We start from the raw sequence: 24,578 nt of genomic DNA, 5'->3' as shown, positions 1-24,578 counted from the left end.
AATCTATTCCCTTTTAACTTTAGCAAGTGCCCTCTCGTTCTCTTCACCTTGGAGAGGGTGAACAATCTCTCGTTCTCTACTAAGTCAATTCCCTTTAGTATCTTGAATGTTTCGATCATGTCCCCTCTCAGTCTCCTCTTTTCTCTAGCCTCTCATTGTATGGCAACTCTTCCAGTCCCTTCACTATTTTTGTTGCTCTTCTCTGGACCCTTTCGAGTAGTACTATGACCTTTTTCATGTACGGCAACCAGTGTTGGACACAGTTTTCAAGGTGAAGGCGTATCATGCCCCGGTACAACGGCATGATAACCTTCTCATATCTGTTTGTGATCCCCTTCTTAATCATTCCTAGCATTCTGTTTACGCTTTTTGCCGCCGCCATGCATTGTGCGGACGGTTTTATTGACTTGTCTACAAGTACTCACAAGTCTCTTTCCTGGGGGCTCTTTCCAAGTATAGCACCAGACATCCTGCATTCGTGCATATGATTTTTGTTACCAACATGCATCACCTTGCACTTATCCACGTTGAACCTCATTTGCCATTTCGCGGCACATTCCTCGAGTGTGTTTATGTCTCGTTGTAGGTCTTCGCAATCCTTCTGTGTCCTCACTACTCTGAATAACTTTGTATCGTCTGCAAATTTGATCACCTCACTTGTCGTGACAATTTCTAGGTCGTTGGATGAACACTGTGTACTTGACCTGAATTAACATGTTTTCCAGAAGAGCTACAGTGCAAAGTCTCTTTTAGTAGCCACTTTTAATGCCAACTACTTATTTGGATATTCAGGGCTCAATATTTAGTTGCTGGCAGACAGCACTTTTGACTGCCTGCTGCCAATGTTAAACCTGAATATTCAATTTCAGACTGTTTCCAGCAACCAGCACTGAATATCTGGGGGGGGGGGGAGAGGTGTTTGGCTACCAAATAACTGAGTAAGCAACTATTCAGAAGATGATCAGTTAAGTTATAATGATTAAAAACAGAACCAGTGACATAGTAAGAGGGGGAAGGGTGCAGACTGCCCTGGGTGCTGTCTTCATAGGTTGGGGGGGGGGGTGTTTCTGGCACCTCTCCTTCTTTCTGCACCCCCCGTATACCTCTTTAAATGTTCACCAGCATGAGCAGCATCTTCCACTAGCTGCTTGTGCTGATGTTGGCTCCCTTCTGACATCAGTTCCTGGCCATGGGACCAGGATATGGCCTCAGAAGGGAGCTGAGGCAGGCTTGAGCAATGGGTGGAAGGTGCTGCTTTTGCTGGCAAATATTTCAAGGTGCTCAAGTGGCTGGAAAGAATGGGGGCGCCCAAGCAGCAGGGAAGAATGGCTGGGCACATATCACGGTAATGCCAGTTACCATCATCCCTAGTGCCAGCCTCCCTCGCTACACTACTGAACAGGACTGCTATATACGTGGTCCAATTTAACTGCTACTCTTATCCAGCCTTGGTGCTGTATATCTGTGCCTAACCAGATAAATCACATGACATAGCCAGTTTAGCAGTATCAGCTAATCATGAATATTCAGTGGGATATAACTGGCCATTTCCTGCTGAATATTCAAGACCAGCTGCAAAAATGATAGTTAACTGGTAAGTGTCCGCTTCTGACCGGTTAAACAGGGTTGAATATCAAGCATAGGAGCCAACTTTTCAAAATGAATGGGGGTGCTTAAAACCTCTGTTCCAGAACCCGTCCAAGCTCTGCCTCAAATCCTGCACCAGACCCCACCCCCATAATAATAGTACTAATTATAATGCCATTTTCCCATTCATTTTTCATATATTGTTGTTGTTGTTGTTAGGTGCCATCATATCACCCTCTTTGCCTGGTTCCTTCGATCTTCCCAAAAATGATATCCTTCTCCAGTGATCTCTCTCTTTTGATAGTGTGACCAAAATAACTTCATCAGGTGGGCTGCGAGTGGTCTAGTCAGTTTGATCTCTTCCAGAATCGATTTGTTAGTTCTTCTGGCAGTCTACAGTACGCCTAAAATCCTTCCCCAGCACCAAAGCTCAAATGAGTCAATCTTCTTTCTGTCTTGTTTCCTTAGTTACACCCATAACTGACCACTGAGAACTGGCCAAGTCTGATCTTTGTTTGGAGTTTTACCTCCTTGCCTTTGAATACTTTGTCAAGAGCCTTCATTGAAGAGTGGCCATGTGCTATTCTACGGAGTATTTTATCTCTGCTAGTTGCTTCTTTGTTTACAAAAGAGCCCAGGAGATGGAAATCCTTTACAATTTCTATTCTATCGCTTTCAAGCTCAAAATATTCATCATTTTCCGTGTTCATGATTTTTGTTTTGATTATGTACAGTTCAAATCCCATGTTATGACTTTCAGGTTTGACTTTTCTCAGTAGATACTGCAAGTCTTCTGCTGCTGGTGATGAGTGTTGTATCATCTGCATAGAACAGGTTGTTTATATTTAAACCACCAACGTTGAAACTGACATTCTCTTCTTCCAAATTTGTTTTTCTGAACATGGTTTCATTGTACAGGTTGAACAAGTAACGTGCCAAAATGCATCTGTGCCTGATGTCATGTTTTATTGGAAATCAATCAGTATATAATCTTATTAGCAATACATAATGGTTAACCACACTGTATGTTTCTCAACATCCATTCCTAGCAGAACATCAGGCATTGGTCCAGTGGTCCTGCCTTTCCCTCCACCTCTCCCGAACTAGTTGCAGCAGCGTCAGAGTGGCTCAAAATGCAATTGCGCACTTTTCACGTGCCTGCCTTGTCCCGTGCTGCTACGTGAATGGCTGCCATCCGTTCTTGTGTGACAGATGGCAGCCATTCAGTATATTCAAATTTAGCAGCTCAGGACAAGGCAGCACCACGAAAAGCATGTACCTGCCTTTTGCGCCACTATGACGCTGCTGCAGCTTGTTCGAGAAAGCTGGAGGGAAGTGCAGGGCCGCCGGACCAACTAAATAAGGTAACCAGGGGGGGGAGGGAGTGTTGGTTGGTTAGTCACTCCATAAGACGCACCCTTATTTCCACCCACTTTGGGGGGGAAGTGTGTCTTAAAGAGCAAAAAATACAGTAAATTCTCAAAACTGACACATTCCAATTACTAAATTGAAAATAAAATATTTTTTCCTATCTTCTGGTCCCATTCCTTGCAATAATTTATATATAACTATAACCAATTTAAAATTTACTCTCTTCTCAATTTTCAGCTAATGTAATTGATTCAGAAGAGGAGTAACCCGGTCATACTTTTTTGCTCTAAAAATCAAACGCACAGCCATATTTTGAAGCAATTGCAGTCTATTTTTTTTAATTCAGTTTATCACCACAATATAAAGAATAACAGTAATCCAACTTAGGCAATACGATAGCTCATACCACCGTTTGATAACTCTCTAAAGATAAAACAACATATTGCCTGTAATTGGTGCAGACAAAAAAAGACTCTCTTTACCAATCCATTATTTGATTCTCAAATGTCAAGCTACAATCCAAAATCATTCCCAAATCCCTAGATTTTCCTTCTATCATAAGAATTTCTGACCAGTAAACTTACTTGGATTACCAAAACAAGCTAATTTATCCCCCCTCTTTTTACAAAAGCGCAGAAGAGATTTTTATCACCGGCAGGCATGCTAAATGGTCTGTACTACTCCGATGCTCACAGGAACCCTATGACTGTAGGAGCAGCACAGAGCATTCAGCACATTGGCTGGCGCTAAAAACCTCTTCTGCACTTTTGAAAAATGGGGGGTTGTTTTTTGTTTATTCGGCAGAAAAATTATTGGCTGCCCAATTATTCACTAATATAATTATCTTTTGAACAAATCTCAAAGCCTTCTCTAGATCAGTGTTTTTCAACCTTTTTACACCTATGGACCGGCAGAAATAAAAAAATTATTCTGTGGACCGGCATCGGTCCATGGACCGGTGGTTGAAGAACACTGGGCTAAGTCATGGGCCAGACCCCGCCCATCTCCACCAATTCTCCACCCCAGACCCCGCCCCCATAATAGTACTAATTGCACCTTGCACTTCCCGTGCCTCATCTGGAAGCCTTCCCTCTGATGTTGCAATGTCAGAGAGAAGGCATCCGGTTCAGGCGCAGGATGCCTGTAGAAGCCACTGCCCGTGGCTTTGTGCACTGAATCAGTTAGGAAGAGGGAGCTGGCTCAAAGATAACGCCGCATCGATCGCACCATGGACCGGCGGTTGAAGAACACTGTTTTGGGCCTGATGCATGTGCTGGCCCTGTGGACCGGCAGGAAATTTCTGTGGACTGGCACTGGTCCATGGACCGGTGGTTGAAGAGCACTGCTCTAGATTATCCAATAGTCGACTTATGATAAAAATTCTATCAGCATAAGATAAAATAAAAATTCCTAAAATTTGTCAACCATTCACCCAAAGTGCTCATATACAAATTAAAAAGCAAAGGAGACACGGGTAACTCTCGAGTAACACCAGAATTGGCACTCCAATACTCTGAATGTACATTAATTCCTTTAACACAATACCTTCTTGTCCTTAAATGTTGGGTTAGAAAGGGAAAAAAGGTTAACTTAGTATATTATCCTCTAAACTACCTGTCGTTGTTTAAAGCAGTCTTCAACCTACAAATCAGAAACCAATTCCCAGGTAACAAGACCAGAAGGAACAAATGCAAGATTTGTAAACCTATATACACACACAAGCTACCATGGATCTTGAAGACCATTCAATCTGGTTATGCACAATTACGCTTGCTGTACAAGTTGAAGCCAATGCTCCTGCAGCATGATTTCTGCACTGTGGAACAGATGCTTATTTGGGGCAAATTAGATTATTGCAATGCACTTTATCTTGGAATACCAAAGATAAAGTGCAAGGCACTACAAGTGCTCATGAATTCTGCTGCACGATTGATTGTAGGTGTGTCTCATTCCTTAGGTATTCTTCTTTTTTGACGTCCACCTGTACCTTGAAGTAAGTCTGTTGAGAATATTTATGAGGTCATCCTAAAAGCAGCACTAAAATATCCTAGGCTCCTATTAATAGGTGATGTTAATCTCCACCTAGAGAAGGAAAATAACACTGATATTTCTCATTTCAAATCCTTTTTAAGATATTTAGATTTGAATTAGTCCCCAACTGTCACTCATGAATATGGTCATGCTTTAGATATTATCTCTTATACAGATTCAAATCATTTTAGATCCACTATTTCTGTCATTGATTGGCTTAAACAACCTTGGTCTGACCATCTGTTAGGCTGCTTTAGAACCCCTATTTTTATATCTAAAATTCAGGATAGTTCTTTGAAAAGAAATATCAAAATAAGAAGCAAAATTAATTTGGATATTTTTGGCAAAATTGGGCTATGATTTACCAGAGCCTCCTTCTGAGTACAATGTTGATTCTATACTAAAAATCTGATTTGAAAAATCACAAGAAACTTTTAACTCCATGGCACCCTTTAAATATAAATTGATTTCATATAAGGATGCCTCAAGGTATAATTCTTATCATCGCCAATTTAAACAAGATTGCAGAAAGTTGGAGAAGAAATGGGGGAAAAAAATAATTTAGAAGCAGCCAAGAGTAATTGAAGAAGGAAAATAAAAGAATATAAATACGAAATCAAGAAGGCCATGAAAATTTACTATGGTAACAAAATTAATATTGTGAAAGATCAGAATAAAGCTTTATTTACTCTTTGGAAGTCTGTTAGCAATGAGGCAGAACGATGCAACAATATCCAAAAGCCTTCAGTAGACACACTGGTTTCTTTTTTCAATGACAAAATTTTGAAAATAAACTCTTCTTTTTCTAACAATTCAGATTCGTTTGCTTTTCCATATCTCGAATGACTTACTAATAATATATTAGTAAATAGACAATGGAATTCTTTTGATTCAATTACAGAGAAGCAAATGGTGAATCTTTGTGTGAAACTTGGGGGAAAAAAATGCTTACTTGATCCTTTTTCATCCTATATTTTTTGTTGTATTCACTTACTTGCAATCTCATGGATAATAGCTTTAATAAATCATTTGCTCTCAAATGCTTACTTCTCAAAAGTTTGGAGAAACATTGTACTGTATTCTCTCCTTTGCTGAAAAATTCAAATTTAGATCTGACTGTTTCTGATAACTATCGTCCTTTAGCAAATCTGAACAGCTCTCAGATTATTCCTTTTCAACATGGATTTCGCCCAGATTTTAGCACAGAAACATTATTGATCTCTCTAGTAACAAAGATTCAGGGTCTTTTGTCTCAAGGCCATTATGCTATTTTGTTACAATTCGATTTATCAGCTGCTTTTGCAGTTGTTAATCATAATATTCTAATCCAACTGTTAGCCAACATCGGCCTCAACAAGTAAGTTTTAGACTGGTTCAAGGGATTTCTAACATTAAGATCATATCAAGTACATAATGAAGGTAAACTTTCCTCATCGTGGTCCCCTGTTTGTGGAGTGCTGCAGGGTTCACCTTTGTCCCCCATTCTGTTTAATATTTATATGATGACATTACTTGAAATTATTTCCAACATCTTTATCCTGCTTGAAGTCAACTCTTCTCTAACTAATTTAACAGCTAATATTAATTTGTACATTTCTATTTATTTTTTTTTATAAATCTTTATTAATTTTCAAACTTTGAAAGTGCATTACAATTACCTTAAATACAAATACTACAAAGAAAGCACTTTAAATATACCATTAATACAAAATACAAACATTTTCTCCCACCTCCCCATAACTAAAAGAATAAGACATATTATGTATATATAATATTATAATTAAGTAATTTTAGTAATCAAAAATACATTTCCCCCCCCACCCGGATATATAAGGAAATCTAATAAAAGGAGAGATACATGACAATTATTGTGATGCAACAAATGTAGTCAACGGGCTCCACATCTTATTAAATGTATTACTAAACCCCAAACATTCCGCATTCATTCTCTCATACTTATAAGTGGTACAAACATTTGAACACCAAAATGTGTAATTCAGTCTATCGTAACTCTTCCAGTTACGTGTAACCATTTGAATAGCTATTCCCGTCATGATCAAAAAAAGACGGCTTTTATATTTATCCAAAGAAGGCTTAACATGTAATAGAGTACCACAAATTATGGCTTCATAAGTTAAGAGAATTGATGATTCAAGAATAACATTGATTTGTCCCCAAATTGACCTCCAGAAATTAAGTATCAATGGACAAAAATATAACAGATGATCCAACATCCCTATATCAATATGACAATGTCAGCATCTATTAGACTTAGAACAGTCTAGTTTTTGTAAACGAACCGGGGTCCAAAAATCCTATGTAATAAAAATAACCATGTTTGTCTCATAGGTGCAGACATTGCTTTGTACATTTCAAGAATTCAGGATTGGGCTTCTTTGGTTCATATGAAATTAAGGGCGTTTTTAGCACACGCATAGGATTAGCACGCTCTAGCTGAAAAATTACTGCCTGCTTAAAAGGAGGCGGTAGCGGCTAGCTCCTGCGGCATTTTAGCATGTGCTAAGCGCACTGTAGCCCACTGTAGCCCAGGACAGGGCTCAATAGCACTCCCAGTGGTTACACAAAAATAGAACACCAACGTGTGACCCGAAATGGAGTCACCCTGCAGGACTGGATTCCAAACAGGAATAAAAAAAAACCCAAAGTTACCACAATTATAATTCAAAGGAAAATAATACAATTTTATTCATTCCTTCATAAAGGTAAGTAGTCTTTCAATATAGCTGCCAAACTTGTCAGAATGCTCCCAAACAGCAGCAAAACAAAAATGTCATAAGAAGCAAGAAAATAAACAGCACACAATAAAGTTCTTGGCTTGCTCTCAGCATTAACTTAGTCTCAGCTGTGTCTGAGAGTTCAGCTCCCCTTAGAGCTAGTACTGACTGCTCCCAAGCAGGCAGTTTCAAAAACACAAATACAGTTCATGGCACTTGTTCCCTAGCTCTAGTGCCCAAAGTTCCAATAAAGCCTCTGGCCAGTTCAGCTCACTGCCAGGATAGGAGAGTGTCAGGTTTTGCAAAATAAGGCAGCTTATCAAAACAAAAAATAGTCCCAAACAATCCAGAGCAAAAATCACCACTCACTATTTGCTGGGAGAGACCCAGTCTACCTGCATGGCTTCAGAAAAATCAGGAGCATACTCTGACAGACTTTTCTCACACTCCATGGGCTGTTCTTCTGGAAATAGCAGCTCCTCAGCTTGTCCAGCCTCTAACAGCTCCATGGGAATAGGCTGGTTGCTCCTGCTTGGCCCCGGGGACTCCCTAGGGAGAAAAGGCTTAAACCTCCTCCCTAGCTGGCTTCCTTGTCTGTTCTCAACTGCAGGTTTAAATACCTTGGGGCAACGCCCTACTCTAGTTGAGTCAGCAGAGTAGCTGGGACCTCTTGGGCTCCCCCGGTGGTAGCTCGGGGATGAATCACCCAATTCTTCATCACATAAATCAGGCTCCCTCTGGTGGTCACAGGCTAAACTATCAGTCTCAGGATTTACATGCACCTTCCTGATTCCACCTCGGGTTTTCATTTTAACTTTTTTTTCTGAACTAACAGGGACCCTGGCAGGCATCGTGTCTGCCTGGTCACAGCACGCTAAAACCACTAGCGCGCCTTTGTAAAAGGAGCCCTAAATACTTCAAAGACAAAACTATTGTGGTTTGGGCCAAAGAACAATTGCTACCTGCATCTGTACAACTGATTTCAGGAGATTTACTGGAGATTGAGTTTACTTCTATAATTTTGGGTTTCGTTTTGGATTCCACACTTTCTCTCTCTTCCCAAATTAATAATGTGATGAAAAAATGTGTTTTTTTTTAGCCTCAGGATGATTAGACGGGTTCACCATTTATTCTTTCAGCAACATTTTGGTGTTTTGGTTCGAGCAGTCATTCTTTCTCAATTAGATTATGCAAACTCACTTTATATATGTTTGAGTAAATGCAATCTGAAAAGGCTGCAGTTCATTCAGAATACAGTGGCAAAATTGATTTTTGGTAAACGTAAATGTTATCATGCTACCCCTTTATTAAAGGCACTTCACTGGCTTCTAGTTTATTGGAGAACACATTTCAAAAGTGTCAGTGTGATCTTTAAAATTCTGTATGGGATTTTTCCCCCGTTTTTCCTATTTTCTTCAATTCTTGTTTGCCATTTAATTCCAGAAGCACCCAGAAATATAAACTTGGTTTTCCTACCATAAAGAATATCAAAACTTCAGCCAATTTTTGTTGTTCATTGACCTTTTTATTTGCAAAGATTTGGAATGAACTTCCGTCTGAGATTAGACTCCTTTTTCAATTATCAATTTTCCAGAAAAAGTTCAAAGCTCACTTATTTCAGAAGTCCCTAACAAATTCATTTGTTTCTAATTAACGATCTTCCATCTGTCAATCTTGATCCCTTCTTTGTTTGATTTCTAATATTTGCAAACCGAGTCGAGCCCTCTCAGAGGGATGAATCAGTATATAAAACTAAAGAATTGGATTGTGTCTCGGTGGGCCCACATTACGTTAATTTTGAAGCAGCTGCATTGGCTTCCAGTGCAGCAAAGGATGCAATTCAAGGTTCTGTCTATGGTGCACCAGACCCTATATCATAGGACCCCAGAGTGGTTTTGGGATATGTTGAAACAGTACTATCTGACCAGAGAATTAAGGTCAGAAAATGCAATGAAACTGACCACCGATAGAGTAAACACTATATCACATGTGTATATAGGGATGTCAATGTTCTCCGTCATGGGTGTCAAGCTTTGGAATGGTTTGAGTAAGCAAATGCATTTGTATAAGCCCAGGGATATTTTTTAAAACAATGCTGAAGATATATTTGTATGTGTCAGCTTTTATGTGAAGCTAGGGAGTTTAATGTATTAGGTTTTGGAAGATTCGCTTGCTTGATGTACATTTTATATTTTGTATGTTGATTGTACACTGCTTTGGTTTAAAGTGGTATATACATTTTAAAATCATGTATTGGACTTGTGCTGCCATCTTGCCATCTGCTTCATCTTGCATTGTTACTTTCTGTTTGAAGTTTGCCCCGATTGGGGCGGATGGTATGAATTTGCGGATGTACTTTGTTCTTCTCTGTTTTGTGCGCTGTTGGTTTTGCCCAATAAAGAAATATTATATTAAAAAATAAATAAATAAAATAAGTATATTTTCTGATTTACATGTATTAGTCCTTAACGACAAGGTAGAGGCAATGCAAGAAATAAGGATAAATATGAGTGATAAGATATTTTTTTAACTCTGTACCTTACTTATAGAGAGAATTTACCACCTTGTGCTGAAACAGGGGGAAGCAAATGCCTTTCCCTCACCCATTTGCCCACACTCCCTGCTATTCATCAAGTATGTGACAATAACAGTTTTGCAATTAAATCCGGTAGCTCAATCGTTACCCTTCTCAGAGACGCATCCTGGCTTTGTATTCTTTAACTGTGGTCTGCTAGCCTGCTAATTCCAGGAACTGACCTAAAACATTGGATTTATGACTCATTCTGATAACGGTAGCATTTTTTTCCTCACAAGTTTTGATGGTGTTACTTTGACGTTTCCTCCCACACCTTCCCAGAAAACTTAAGCTTTGTTGCTTTCATCTGTGCACTGCAACAACTGCTGCTTTCCCCAGGCACTAGTGCTTTCATATCTTCAGTCACTGTTCCAGTCACTATTGACCACATGTTTATGGGGGAATTCAGTACATGGTGCCCAAAGTTGGGCACAAGAAGATTTATGTATTTATTTGTTTGTTTATTTCAATTTATTTCCCACCCTCCCAGAAAGCTCAGGGCAGGTAACAGTAGAACAAACACAGCTTCAGAGAACGGGGTAACAGAAGAACCGGGAGGGTTACAGAAAACAGAGGGAACTTAGGTACCATATTAAAGGTTAATAGATTATCATTGAGGACAACTGTACAGATTTCATGGCAGTATATCTAAGGACAAAGTGAGGCTCACGTTATCATTTACAGATGGGAACCAGGTGGGACAAAGGGCATACATAGTTTGAAGGGAAGGGGAGTTGGGTAACATAGGGAGCATAACAGGGCACTGACTGAAAAATATATTAGAGGCATATAGAAGGGAAAACAAACTCTAAACTAGTATTCCACAAAAGATGTTCTGCATGGAGCAACCTTTACGGAATATTACATAGTAAATGATAGCAAATAAAGACCTAAATGGTCCATCCAGTCTGCCCATAAGTGATACTCATTTAAAAAATACATGATTTGATTAACTTGTCTCTTCTTTGATATTTCTGGGCCATAGACTGTAAATCTGGTATTGTCCTAGGTTCCAAATGCTGATGTTGCCATCCAATCCCACTCCAGCCTATCCAAACATCCTGTTGTTTGCAGGATATCTACCGTAAAGTCTGGCCAGCAACATCTTCATGCTTCATATTAGTGGAGTTCACAATGATGCCCACCCCAGCCCATCCTACACCGAATCACCATAAATGGGGCACAGACCGTGCAGGTCTGTCCAATACCTGCCTTAGTTCTTTAATTTACATCCTTTGTTTTCTTGCTTAGCATGGATCTTACACCTGCACATAGGCAATGGAATGCTTTTAAGTTTGGGGGGCCCAAAGGCTCTGCCCTAGCCCCAGCAGGATCTTGTGGCATGACCGCTCTCTCCAGCCCCCTATTCCCCCACCTACCTTCCCTGGTCAATGTAATTTTAAATCTTCCGGCAGCAGCCGTGCAGCATCAACAAGCAGGCCTAACCCGGAAATCTTCATTTTGCAGCAACTCTGCGCAGTAGCTGCCAGAAGATTTAAAATTACAGCGACTAGGAGGAGGTGGGTGGGGGAGTAGAGCCATAACTGACTGACCATCAATTTTTGGGGAGGTCACGGCCAGTGGCGTATCTAGGGTATGTGGCACCCGGGGTCCATCATTTTTTGACACCCCCCCCATGTAAAAAAATATTTTTTGTAATGACCATGAAACAGAATAAATGGTCAGAATAGAAACAGGCAGTGAAAATTTTCTTATATTCCAAACATAACATAACATAAATTATGTCTGAATTGTCATGACAAATCACTAACTGGAAATCTGAACTGTCTTCTTTGCTACATTACTCCAGGCAAATGGAACACCTCAAAACAAGAACTTGAAGAATTCATCTTCCAGAACTCTCTCTCCTCCACACACAACTTGATCCTTGGAGACTTAAATCTCCACTTAGAAGATCAATCATCCAAACAAGCAACAGATATACTCTCATACCTCAATTCCCTATCCTACCAAATTCTCAACCCAGAACCCACACACGAAAAAGGTCATCAACTTGATATAGCAGCTTACTCACCTCCAAACCAAAACACACAAAAAATTCACATCTCAAATGGGTCCTGGCACCCTACCCTCTGGTCAGACCATTACAAATATTCATTCACTATCAATTGGGCTCAAAATAACAGCAAACCCATCCCAAAGAAATCGCACATCAAGATCAGACCGAAAATCGAACCTACCACATTCTGGAACACAGTTGACCCCGAAATAGACCCCAACAACCCCAAAGACTTCATAAACAGTTGGCGGACCCTCAGTGAAACCACATTAAACGAACTAGCTCCAATAAAAAACAAAAACAAAATAGACAGACCATCCAACAAATGGTTCGACGACGAACTCTTACAATTAAAAAGGAAATGCAGACAACTAGAAAGGTCATGGAAAAAACAGAAACATAATCATACCAAAGATGAATGGAAAATCCAAATCAAACTATACAATACCAAACTGAAGGAAAAACGAAAAAACTTCTACTCTAAACTCATTGGCACCGAAAAACCAGACACTAAAAAACTTTTTGACATTGTAAGAAACCTCACCGACACCAAACCATTTCTCGCCACCCAAGGAAACCAAACTCCCACAGCCACCCAATTAGCGGACTATTTCAAACACAAAATCATCACAACCAGATCCACATTCAACAATTCACGAATCAACTTAGAAGAAATACAAATCAATCCCACAATAGATGAAGCAATCCCAGCAGACAGGATCTGGACAACCTTCCCAAAGATACAATGGTCAGACGTGGACAGGCTTTACAAAAAATACAGCAAATCCTCATGTGACCTGAACAACTGTCCCCCATACTTACTAACTACAGCCTCCACCAAATTTAAAGCCAACCTCACACTATGGCTTCAAACTACACTAAGGGAAGGTCATTTCCCACCGGAACTAGGAGAAATCATAATTACCGGTACTCCTATCCTAAAAGATCCCAAAGGTCCTATAGACAATCCTACAAACTACAGACCAATCGCCTCAATCCCACTATATATCAAACTAACAGAAGGCCTAGTCGCACAATATCTCTCCAACTTCCTTGAAGACCATCACATACTGCATCCATCCCAATCTGGATTCATATCTAACCATAGCACAGAAACTCTACTGATATCACTATTAGACACAGCCCGACAACACCTTAGCAAAGGAAACAAACTACTTCTCATTCAACTCGATCTCTCTGCTGCATTTGACCTAGTTGACCACCCCACACTACTCCAGACATTAGACGCAATAGGAATCTCTGGTAATGTTCACAACTGGTTCCAAGGCTTCCTTAAAACTCGAACATACAGAGTCAAGTCAAAAGAGCATCTATCCAACCCATGGTCAAACCCATGTGGAGTACCACAAGGATCGCCATTATCTCCTATATTATTCAACCTCTTCATAGCATCCCTCGGCAATACCCTAGACGCCCTAAACACAATATCATTCAGCTATGCGGATGATATAACAATCCTCATCCCCTTCAACATACAAGACCCCTTATCAACAAACCACCTGAAAATAATAATGGAAACGGTAGAAAAATGGATGTCAAGTCATAAACTGAAACTGAACTTGGAAAAAACTAAATTCCTACTATTAGAGAAGGAAAAAAAATCATCATGCACAGAACTGGAATTAAACACAATCAAGTACCCAATGCAAAGCACACTCAAGATCCTAGGAATTCAACTAGACAGAAATTGCACAATGCAGACCCAAATCCACAAAATCATCCAAAGAGCATTCTTCACAATGCGTAACCTAAGAAAAATAAGAAAATTCTTCATCAAGGATCAATACAAGATAGTAGTACAATCCCTAGTACTAAGCATAGTAGATTACTGCAACAGCCTATACCTATCATGCCCAAACTACATGATAAAACAATTACAGACTGTTCAGAACACAGCCCTCAGACTCATCTACTCCCTCAGCAAATTTGACCACATCACCAATGCTTTCCTTGACTCACACTGGCTACCAATAAAAGCAAGATCCCAGTTCAAATTCTACTGTCTACTATACAAAGTAACACATGGAACAGCACCCAGCTACCTAAACAAAAGACTACACCGTAATCTCTCACACAGATTAAGGAGAACTCAAAACCTATTCGCTTACCCTCCTCTCAAAGGTACACGACGCAAGAAACTATACGACAGCCTTTTAGCTACACAGGCAGAAAAAATTGACACTACCATTTCCAATCTACTGATCAAATCAATAGACATAAAAGAATTCCGAAAAGAAATCAAAACTCATCTCTTCAAAAAATACTTTCCATCATCTTAACCTCAACATAGCACTAAAAAATACACACACGAACACCCCACTATAACTATACCTAAACATTGTACAACTCACTTCATCTACCTACTTATTTATCTACTATGTGCTCTAAATTTCTCCTGGAAACTTCCAGACTAACAATTGTAACTTGATACATTCCTGATTCTATGTACTGTAATATTCCTGAAATTGTCCAGTCTCCTAATTTGTAATCCGCTTAGAACCGCAAGGCACAAGCAGAATAGAAATCTGTAATGTAATGTAATGTAAGTACATATGGAGTAGTTGCAGGTGATGCTTGGGACAGTTCTGATTGTGTTAGTTCGGTTTTATGTGTTTTTTGAATAGAAGGGTTTTTATTTCTTTTTTGAAGGTTTTGTAGTTTGTGGTTGAGGTCAATAAGTTGTAGAGTTGGGGGTCGAGTGTTGCAACTCGAATGGCTAGGAGGTTGTCAAACAGTTTTTTTCTTTTGACGTTTTTGGTTGGAGGGTGTGTGAATGGTGCGTGAGTTCTCCTATGTCTGTTTGAAGTGGATTGAATTATTTAGCTGAAGAAATTAGTTACCCCCTCATCCCACACACATTAATTCTCTTCCATTTTTGTTCCCATTATAAAAAACACTGATAAGTTCCAAGAAAAAAAATACATTAAAATAAGAAGTGAAAACAAAGGCCCCTACAGTTGAGAACATAACATAAGAATAGCCTAACTGGGTCAGACCAATGGTCCATCATGCCCAGTAGCCCATTCTCATGGTAGCCAATCCAGGACACTAATACCTGGTCAAAACCCAAAGAGTAGCAACATTCCATGCTACCGATCCAGGGCAAGCAGACACTTTCCCCATGTCTTAATAACAGATTATGGACTTTTCCTCCAGGAATTTGTCCAAATCTTTCTTAAAACCAGCTACACTATCTGCTTTTACCATAACTTCTGGCCACTTCATTTTTAAGTTTAGATCTTTCCTTTCAAACAGAGACCTTGCTAGATGTCAAATACAGCACAAGGTAACTTCACATGGACTTAGCTGTGCAGGAAATGTGAATCTCCTCATACACCCACCATATAGTGCAAAAATGTGCAAAGGTCTGTTTTTTTCTTTCGATCACTACATAGCCTAATGCCACACAAGCAGCGCTGTTACAAACATATTCTGTAGGTCAATGCTAAGGATAACAAAGTTTCCTTCCTTGGACCAGAAGGAGATACTGATAAACCACTGGAAGAGATCCCAAAACAACACCCAAAGACCCACTCAGTGTGTGAACCAGTTGAGTGGAGTGGACTAACTGGGGGGTGGAAATGGGCCCGGAGTTTGCTCAGCAGAATTTCCCAGACAACCTCTTCCTCTCAACACATTGACATGCTGCCACCACCACCACTAGGAACACCTCACTGGGTAGGCCAGCTATGCTATAAACTTTATAAAACACGTTATTATATTTTCTTATAAAGCACATATTTTAACTGAACTCTCTGACATCCTCAGCCTTTCCATTCACAAAAATAGAAGGAAGAAAAGTTCCCATTTCCTGCTGTCTCATGTCCCCGGCCTATACAATATTTTTTTTCTGCAGACCCTTCAAAAGTCTGACCAAATCCTCGTTTCACTTGCATTATAAAGTACTGAGGATGCCATCTCTCCCCAATCCCAGGTCCTAAAGTCTAAGACAGTAGCGCAAACTAATGCTGCCAGATTCAGGAAAAAAAATTTCGATTCGATTCAGCCTATTGAATTGGTTTTTCAATTCGATTTTCCTGCCCAGTTGGGTGATTTTTTTCAAAACTCCTGGTGGGTTTTATAGCTTTTTCACCCCCTTTGGCTTCTCCTAACCACACTGGCGCTGTGGTGTAAATAAAATAAAGAAACAAAAAGGACTTTTCCTCTCTCTGTTAAATCCTAGTTCACGTTTGCAGTCCAACACCAGCTCTGGCAGGATACACATTTCAAATCTGACATATTATAGTCACAAAACAGAAAATAAAATTAATTTTTCTACCTTTTGTTGTCTGGTTATATTTCAAATCTTGTTGGTTCAAGGCTCTGGTTTTCTTCTGATAACTTGCTTGCCAGGGTCTCCTTCTTTCTTCTTTCTGCGTGCTAACCATCCATTTGCCAACTCTGTCCTCCCTTTCCATTTCCCTTCCCTCCCCAGGAAGTCTGGTATCTTTCCTTTTTTTCATCTCCCTCCACAGATCCACCTTTTCTTAACTACCCTTTCATCCGGCATCTCTCTCTCCTTCCCCACCACCCCAGAGTCCACCATCTCTCCCTTTCTTTTCCCAATTACCCTCCTATCCAGTATCTCTATCCCTCCTCCACACCATCCCTTGGGTCCAATTTCTCTCCCTTTCTGTTCCTTCCCTCCCTAAATCCCATGGTCCATCATCTCTCTCCCTCTCCTCTATTTTCAGACCCATTATTTCTTCCTCCCCCCAAAGTTTGGCATATGCACGTCTCTTTGAACACCCCCTTCCCTCCGTGTACTTCTAAACCAGGGCCCCCCCAACGGCCTGTCCCCCCTTAAAGGTCTGCCTGTCCCCCCTTGAAGGCCTGCACCCCCCTTGAAGGCCTGTCCCTCCCCCTTGTAGGCCTGTCCCCCCCCCCTTGAAGGCCTGCCTACCTGTCCCCCCCTTGAAGGCCTGTCCCCCCCTTGAAGGTCTGTACCCCCCCGAAGGCCTGCACCCCCCCCGAAGGCCTGTCCCCCCCCTTGAAGTCCTGCACCCCCCCGAAAGCCTGCACCCCCCTTGAAGGCCTGTCCCCCCCCTTGTAGGCCTGTCCCCCCCCCTTGAAGGCCTGTCCCCCCCTTGAAGGTCTGCACAACCCGAAGTCCTGCACCTCCCCCCTGAAGGCCTGCACCCCCCTGAAGGCCTGTCCCCCCTTGAAGGCCTGTCCCACCCCCTTGTAGGCTTGTCCCCCCCCTTGTAGGCCTGTCCCCCCCTTGAAGGCCTGCCTGCCTGTCCTGCCCTTGAAGGCCTGCCTGCCTGTCACCCCCTTGAAGGCCTGTCCCCCCCCTTGAAGGCCTGTCCCCCCCCCTTGAAGGCCTGCACCCCCTTAAAGGTCTGCACCCCCCCCTGAGTCCTGCACCACCCCGAAGGCCTGCACCCCCCTGAAGACCTGCAGCCCCCCGAAGGCCTGTCCCCCCCTTGAAGGCCTGTCCCACCCCCTTGTAGACCTGTCCCCCCCTTGAAGGCCTGCCTGCCCCCCCTTGAAGGCCTGCCTGCTCCCCCCCTTGAAGGCCTGTCCCTCCCCCTTGAAGGTCTGCACACCCCTCCGAAGGCCTGTCCCCCCTCTTGAAGGCCTGCCTCCCCCCTTGAAGGCCTGCCTGCCCCCCCTTGAAGGCCTGCCTGCCTGCCTGTCACCCCCATCCCCCTTGATAGCCTGCCTGTCTGCCCGCCCGCCCCACCCCGAAGGACCGCTCGCCCCCCTGGCCTCCCCGCACCATCTATGAAGCAGCACTATCTATGCTCCCGGCCTTGCCGTTCAGTCCCCCCCACCCCCGAAGGACCGCTCGCCTCACTAACCTTCCTGCACCACCTATGAAGCAGCCGCAGCAGGATCGCGACGTCAGCTATTCCTGCACTGCTTAGGCACTGCTTCCTGCGCCGCGGTCCCGCCCCTCCTCTGACATCAGAGGAGGGGAGGGACCGCGGCGCAGGAAGCAGCGCCCAAGCAGTTCAGGGATAGCTGACGTCGCGATCCTGCTGCGGGCTGCTTCACAGGTGGTGCAGGAAGGTCAGTGGGGCGAGCGGACCTTTGGGGGTGGGGGGACTGAATGGCAAGGCCGGGAGCACCCCCTCAGGGCTGGCACCCGGGGCGGATCGCCCCTCCCGCCCCCCCTTGGTACGCCACTGGTCACGGCCGTTGCACCTGTCAAAACCTAGGTTAAATTCTGGCACCCAATTAATGAAAGTAAGGCACAGAGCTGGAGCTAGTCTATAACAGTGTGCCTAAATTCTGGGAACATGCCTGACCCACTCATGCCCCTCCCTTGACCGCGCCCCATTGCAGTTGCGTGTCATATCTGGCTATCAGCATTAAATTGCTGGTTTAAGTGCAGGCACCATAGCCATAGCCGGCCAAGCCGAAATTCATTGGCATTCAAAGAAGGACCTGCTATTTTTGCAGGTCTATCTGGCTGCGAGACTTAGGGCTCCTTTTACAAAGGTGCATTAGGGCCTTAATGCGCGGAATAGCGCGTGCTAAAATGCCACGCGCACTAGCCGCTACCGCCTCCTCTTGAGCAGGCGATAGTTTTTCGGGTAGCACCTGCTAATCCGATGCATGCGCTAAAAACGCTAGCGCACATTTGTAAAAGGAGCCCTTAGTCAGTCAACCAATGAATATTGGTGTTGACCAGATATGCCGTACGACATAGGGATATTCAGCAAAGGGATAGCTTGCTATCTGCTACAGAATATCGGCAGTTAGCTGTTTCTGTCCAGCTAAATACCATTTAATATCAGGTGGTAAAATTATAGAATTAAGAGGTAAATGTACATAGGGAAAATAGGAGTGTGCACAGACAAAATAAATGTTTTTCATGTCACACCTTTTTTAATTACACTCTATGGGGTCCCTTTACTAAGCCATGTTAAAAGGTGGCTGTTGTTGTCTATAGTAGTGGTTCCCAACCCTGTCCTGAAGGACCACCAGGCCAATCGGGTTTTCGGGATAGCCTTAAGGAATATGCATGGAGCAGTTTTGCATGTCTGTCACTTCCATTATATGCAAATCTCTCTCATGCATATTCATTAGGGCTAGCCTGAAAACCTGATGGGCCTGGTGGTCCTCCAGGACAGGGTTGGGAACCACTGGTCTATAGTGTATGGGTTTCCCACGCACTGAAGCCTCTTTTTAGCATGGTTCTAAGATGGCCGACTGTGCCATTTTCATATTAATGGCCACACACAAATTGCTAAATTAGTGTGAAGCTATTAGTGCGTGAGCCCTTAATGCCATATGTTTAGTAAACATTAAGGGTTCCCAAGCTAATCCTCTGCAAAATGGTCAGTGTACGCCAGTGTCCACAAGCTAACAAATAAGACAGGACATGCTTACTCTCCACCCCCAAATACGCACACACATCCCCAGACTAAAGAATAAAATGTAAGTTTTAGCATGCGGGTTTATGCACCAAGCTTGCAGCTATCACATGGCTCCTGAGTGTGGCCCGCTAGCGCCATTTTTAGGCAGTGTTAGCACATACTGCCATTTAATGAAAGGGCCTCTATGTTTACACATTCAGCAGATTTACATTTCACTCTTTTCACAGCAGAAAACACCTACCTGCCAGTGTTTCGTCTTTTCCCGTTAGATCCCTGTATAATAAGACCAGGTCAACTCTGAAGATCAAACACATAATAACCATCACAATGGCTATTGATGAAAACACTACTGCAACCGTCATTCCAGTAGTGAAGACATGTTTGGAAATATCTGGCGTTTTCTCTGGGGAAAAATAATTCATGCATTAATGTATTATATCTATTTTACAGTAAAATATAAATTTCAGATAGGCAGAAGTTTGTAATTTATGAGTGTTCTTGCTGCACAAGTTTTCGAGGGGGGTGCTGAAAAGTTCTCGGCCCAACCAAGAAGAGAATGATATGGATACGGTTCAATCAATGATCTGAAACGATGCCAAAACATACGGCTCCTTTTACAAAGGTGCGCTAGCGTTATTAGCGCACACACAAGATTAGCGCGCGCTAGCCGAAAAATTAAAAGGAAGCGGTAGCGGCTAGTGCGCAAACCGCTAGCGCACCTTTGTAAAAGGAGCCCATAGAATTTCGGTTCTGCAGATTGACACTTAACAAAATAAAATAACACTCTTTTCAGCTGCAGGGGCAAAATAATGCTCAGAATTTAGGAAGTTGGTTGGCTGGGCTGAGAACGTTTCAGCACCCCCTTGTATGGGCCTGTTAAAAAATTATCCTCTAAAAACCATGGCAAAAAGTTTTGAATATAGTTAGTTAACCCAGTCTACATTACAAAAAAAAAAAAAAGAAATTCAACTGCTATCTTAGAGTGACCGCTTGTAAAGTACCACACCTTTTCCAGGACAAGTTATGTTTCTCGGTTATAATGTATCATCTTGCACAGATAATGAGCAAAGAGATATGCCTTTAATTTCACACCTAGTTCCCCTTCTTTCTCATGTCTAACCACATAGCTTTGCCAAGAACTAGAAACCTGTTATTCAAAAGATTTATTTATCAGTTTTATGTTCCATATTATCCAATGATTCTAAATGGGTTACAAAATTGCATGCATAAAATCATGTATATTTATGCTCCTAACTTTGGGGTCCTTTTACAAAGCTCTGTTAGGCATTAATGTTTACCTAACACTGCTAAAAATGGAGTAACACAGAATGCACGCAGGTGTCCTGCAGTAACGTCAATAAGGCCTGGATTCTAAATAGGGCACCGATATCGGAAGCCGCCTAAAAAGCAGCTGCCAATTGCATATCAACCACGTGACAGTGACTTATAGAGAATTGCGCCTCCGCAGAAGATAGGTGCTGGAAATGTAGGTCAGGGTTTCCCGGGCCTACATTTCTAACGCCTATCTTTGTTGTGAATCGCACCTAGTAGGTGCTTTACAGCACCTAACACCACTTCTGGCGTCAACTATGCCCATAGTGGCATTAAGTGCCATAAAGCGCCTTTCATTTAGGCACTGGTAGGCACTTTAATTTTACCATTTTTTGCCATTTTAAACCGTGTTTCTCAATTAAAATACTGACAGGGCACCTACCGGCACCTAATTTTCAGCGTTGTTTATAGAATATCCCTCTAAAAATCTTTCTATTATTTTTAGGGACATGTCAGAGGAAGAAAATGGGTATTCCTGTGCTAACCAGTTAGTACATCTACCTTACTGAGTACTAACTGATTAGTGCAGAGGTATTGCATGAACCCTTACTCCTACAAAATAGGTGGCAGTTAGAGCTCACATGATCATTTTAAAAAATGGCTGTGCACTAATGACAACATTAATCATAGTGTATGGCCATTAATTAAAAAAAAAAAAAAAAAAAAGAAAGAAAATAGGCTATTTTATAGCCATGGTAAAAATGGGCCTAGCGCAGGGATGGGCAACAAAGACCGCAATCCAGTTGGGATTTTAGGATTTACTCAATGAATATGCATGAGATCTATTTGCCTGCAATGGGAGGCAGTGCATGCAAATAAATTTCATGTATGTTCATTGGGGAAATCCTGGAAACCTGACTGGATTTCAACCCTCGTTACCCACCCCTGCCCTAGCCCATGGGAAAGTTCCTGTAAAGGACCAGCTGAGGTCATTTCTTGCCACACATTCGTAAAAGAGCCCCTTTGAGAATTATAAATTAGCTTATTTGAAAATTTACTAGGGTTAAATGGATAACTTGATGTTCAAAATGTCACTAAACTCCTATATTTAGGAGAATAAAAAGAGAGTAACAATGGGATGGAGGATTTATGATGGGGGAAAGTTCCATGTTTAGCAATGATTTTCAGCACTATGTTTATAAATCTATCCTTGTGACTCTGGAGAAGTCACTTAATCCTCCATTGCCCCAGGTGCAAAATAAGTACTTGTAAATAATATATAAACCACTTTGATTGTAGACACAGAAATACAGTATATCATCCCATCCTCTTTCCCTTCCCTAGATGCAGAATATTTAAGCTCCTAAATTAAGATGAATTTTTGCCTGAAAAATACTCCAATGTTTAGCCGAAACTAGGGCGTAGATTTAAGAGTTCAGCTTTTTTTGAGCATCAGACCCTAAATAGCTATCAATTCTTGTGGAGATATTTTCCATATAGACAGCCAGACGAACAAAGAAAGAAATCCTAGCCTTGGAATATCAACAGTACAACAGAAAGGAAAGGGAGGCTTCCTTTCAGCCAATAAACAGTCTTTTATTCAAATAAATGGTCCCAACAAGGATCCTAGTTTCGGTGTGTAAAACAACACCTTCATCAAGGGATACTGAGTGGTGCGGGAAAAACCACATGCTTGGAGAACATTTTTCCCGCACCACTCAGTGTCCCCTGAGGAAGGCATTGTTTTGCATACCATATATCCAACTCCCATGGTCCCTGCATATCCTGCCAGACAGACCCAGTTAAATTAACACTTCACCAGGAATTCTTGTTGGTATTATACTTGCAGCAGGTAAGAAAGAAAGAATTCAGCTAGTACCTAGATCTATCATCCCAGGCACCTAGGTCTAACATCTCATTCTAATGCAGCTGTTGCACAAACATCTTGCCTTGTAGGTTCCCTATAGCTATATAATATCCAGTCTTTCTGCTAGGACCTCTACTTATTATGATGACCAGACAAGATCCCATATTTAATTTAGCATTCAGATCTCCTCTTTCATCATACCATGTCCTCCCAGCAAGCTTAGAGTCTTACTAACTATAGATACAAAATAGGATAGTCACAAAGCTATAGAATTTCGGCATTGTGAATGACCTTACCATCCCGCTGCGGAACCTGAGCTCCCTCCATTTATTCCGCAAGCAACTAAAAACCTGGCTCTTCTCTAACATGTAATTTCTTTTTTCCCTTACTTTTCCACTCAACTTATAAATTTATGTAAACCTTTTCCTACCCTTTCTCATTTTTAAGTTTTTGTAAACCGTGCCAAGCTCTACTTCCGTGGAGATGATGCGGTATATAAACTTAAAGTTTAGTTTATATATATACCTGAATAACCGCCTCATCCACAACACCGCAACCAGACATAGGAAAACTCACACCCCATTCTCATACCCCCCAATTAAGGAGGTCAAACGGAAAAAACTATATGATGGCCTCCTGGCCACTCAAGCAGCCAAACTAGACAACCAAATCGCCAATCTACTGACGGCATCCCTCGACTACAAGACTTTTAGAAAATAAATAAAGACCATACTCTTCAAGAAAACTCTGAAAAAAGAAATAATACCGCAAGTCTCAAACTCCACCTCTCACTAAAGCCAACTACCCCAAACAAATAACCTTACCCATTTCTCACTCTTTTTGAAAATGACCAATTTTTTTTTATTTTTTTTTGTAAGTTCTTGTTGTAATACATCTTGGATAATTCTTTTGTAATCCGCCTTGAACTGCAAGGTAATGGCAGAATAGAAATCCCTAATGTAATGTAATGTAATATAATGTAATATAATGTATATCGCAAAAGTCTTTCAGTTCTATGCGGTTTACAAAAGAGGTAAGACTGACTAAAGTCAGTGATTTACCACATAATGTGGCAAAATGGTTAACAATAAAGCTTGCAAGGAGGTAGAGATTAACAAAGAGGTAGAAACTGGTCATTGCCAATCAAGTTTGAAGGTATCCTGCCATTGTATCGGGCGATGGTGCGCCTGCATCTGGAATACTGCGTCCAATATTGGTCGCCGTACCTAAAGAAGGATATGGCAATACTCAAGAGGGTTCAGAAGAGAGCGACACGCTTGATAAAGGGTATGGAAAACCTTTCATACGCTGAAAGATTGGAGAAACTGGGGCTCTTTTCCCTAGAGAAGCAGAGATTTAGAGGGGATATGATAGAGACTTACAAGATCATGAAGAGCATAGAGAAAGTGGAGAGGGACAGATTCGTCAGACTTTCGAAGACTACAAGAACGAGAGGGCATTCGGAAAAATTAAAAGGGGACAGATTCAAAACCAATGCTAGGAAGTTCTTCTTCACCCAGAGGGTGGTGGACACCTGGAATGTGCTTCCAGAGGGTGTGATAGGACAGAGTACGGTTTTGGAGTTCAAGAAGGAATTGGATGATTTCCTGAAGGAAAAGGGGATAGAAGGGCATAGATAGAGGATTACTATACAGGTCCTGGACCTGATGGGCCGCCGCGTGAGCAGACTGCTGGGCATAATGGACCTCTGGTCTGACCCAGCAGAGGCATTACTTATGTTCTTATCTTAGGAAGAACTGCTGAATTTAAA

At 41.8% G+C, this 24,578-nt stretch overlaps 1 protein-coding gene across 3 annotated transcripts in view; it reads right to left on the bottom strand.

The window, feature by feature from the left end:
• LOC117362832 (interleukin-18 receptor 1-like) overlaps positions 1-24,578 on the bottom strand; it is a 122,119-nt gene that overhangs the window by 3,635 nt on the left and 93,906 nt on the right. For all 3 annotated transcript variants that reach the window (XM_033949860.1, XM_033949861.1, XM_033949859.1), the window contains one exon: positions 19,910-20,071. In XM_033949860.1, coding sequence (XP_033805751.1) covers positions 19,910-20,071 — 162 coding nt within the window. The remainder of the gene's footprint in view (positions 1-19,909; positions 20,072-24,578) is intronic.

The sequence above is a fragment of the Geotrypetes seraphini genome, chromosome 6 (genome assembly GCF_902459505.1).
Source record: "Geotrypetes seraphini chromosome 6, aGeoSer1.1, whole genome shotgun sequence".
Taxonomy (NCBI): Eukaryota; Metazoa; Chordata; class Amphibia; order Gymnophiona; family Dermophiidae; genus Geotrypetes; species Geotrypetes seraphini.
Note: the sequence above shows the minus strand (reverse complement) of the source record. Positions and strands in the feature narration are given on the sequence as shown.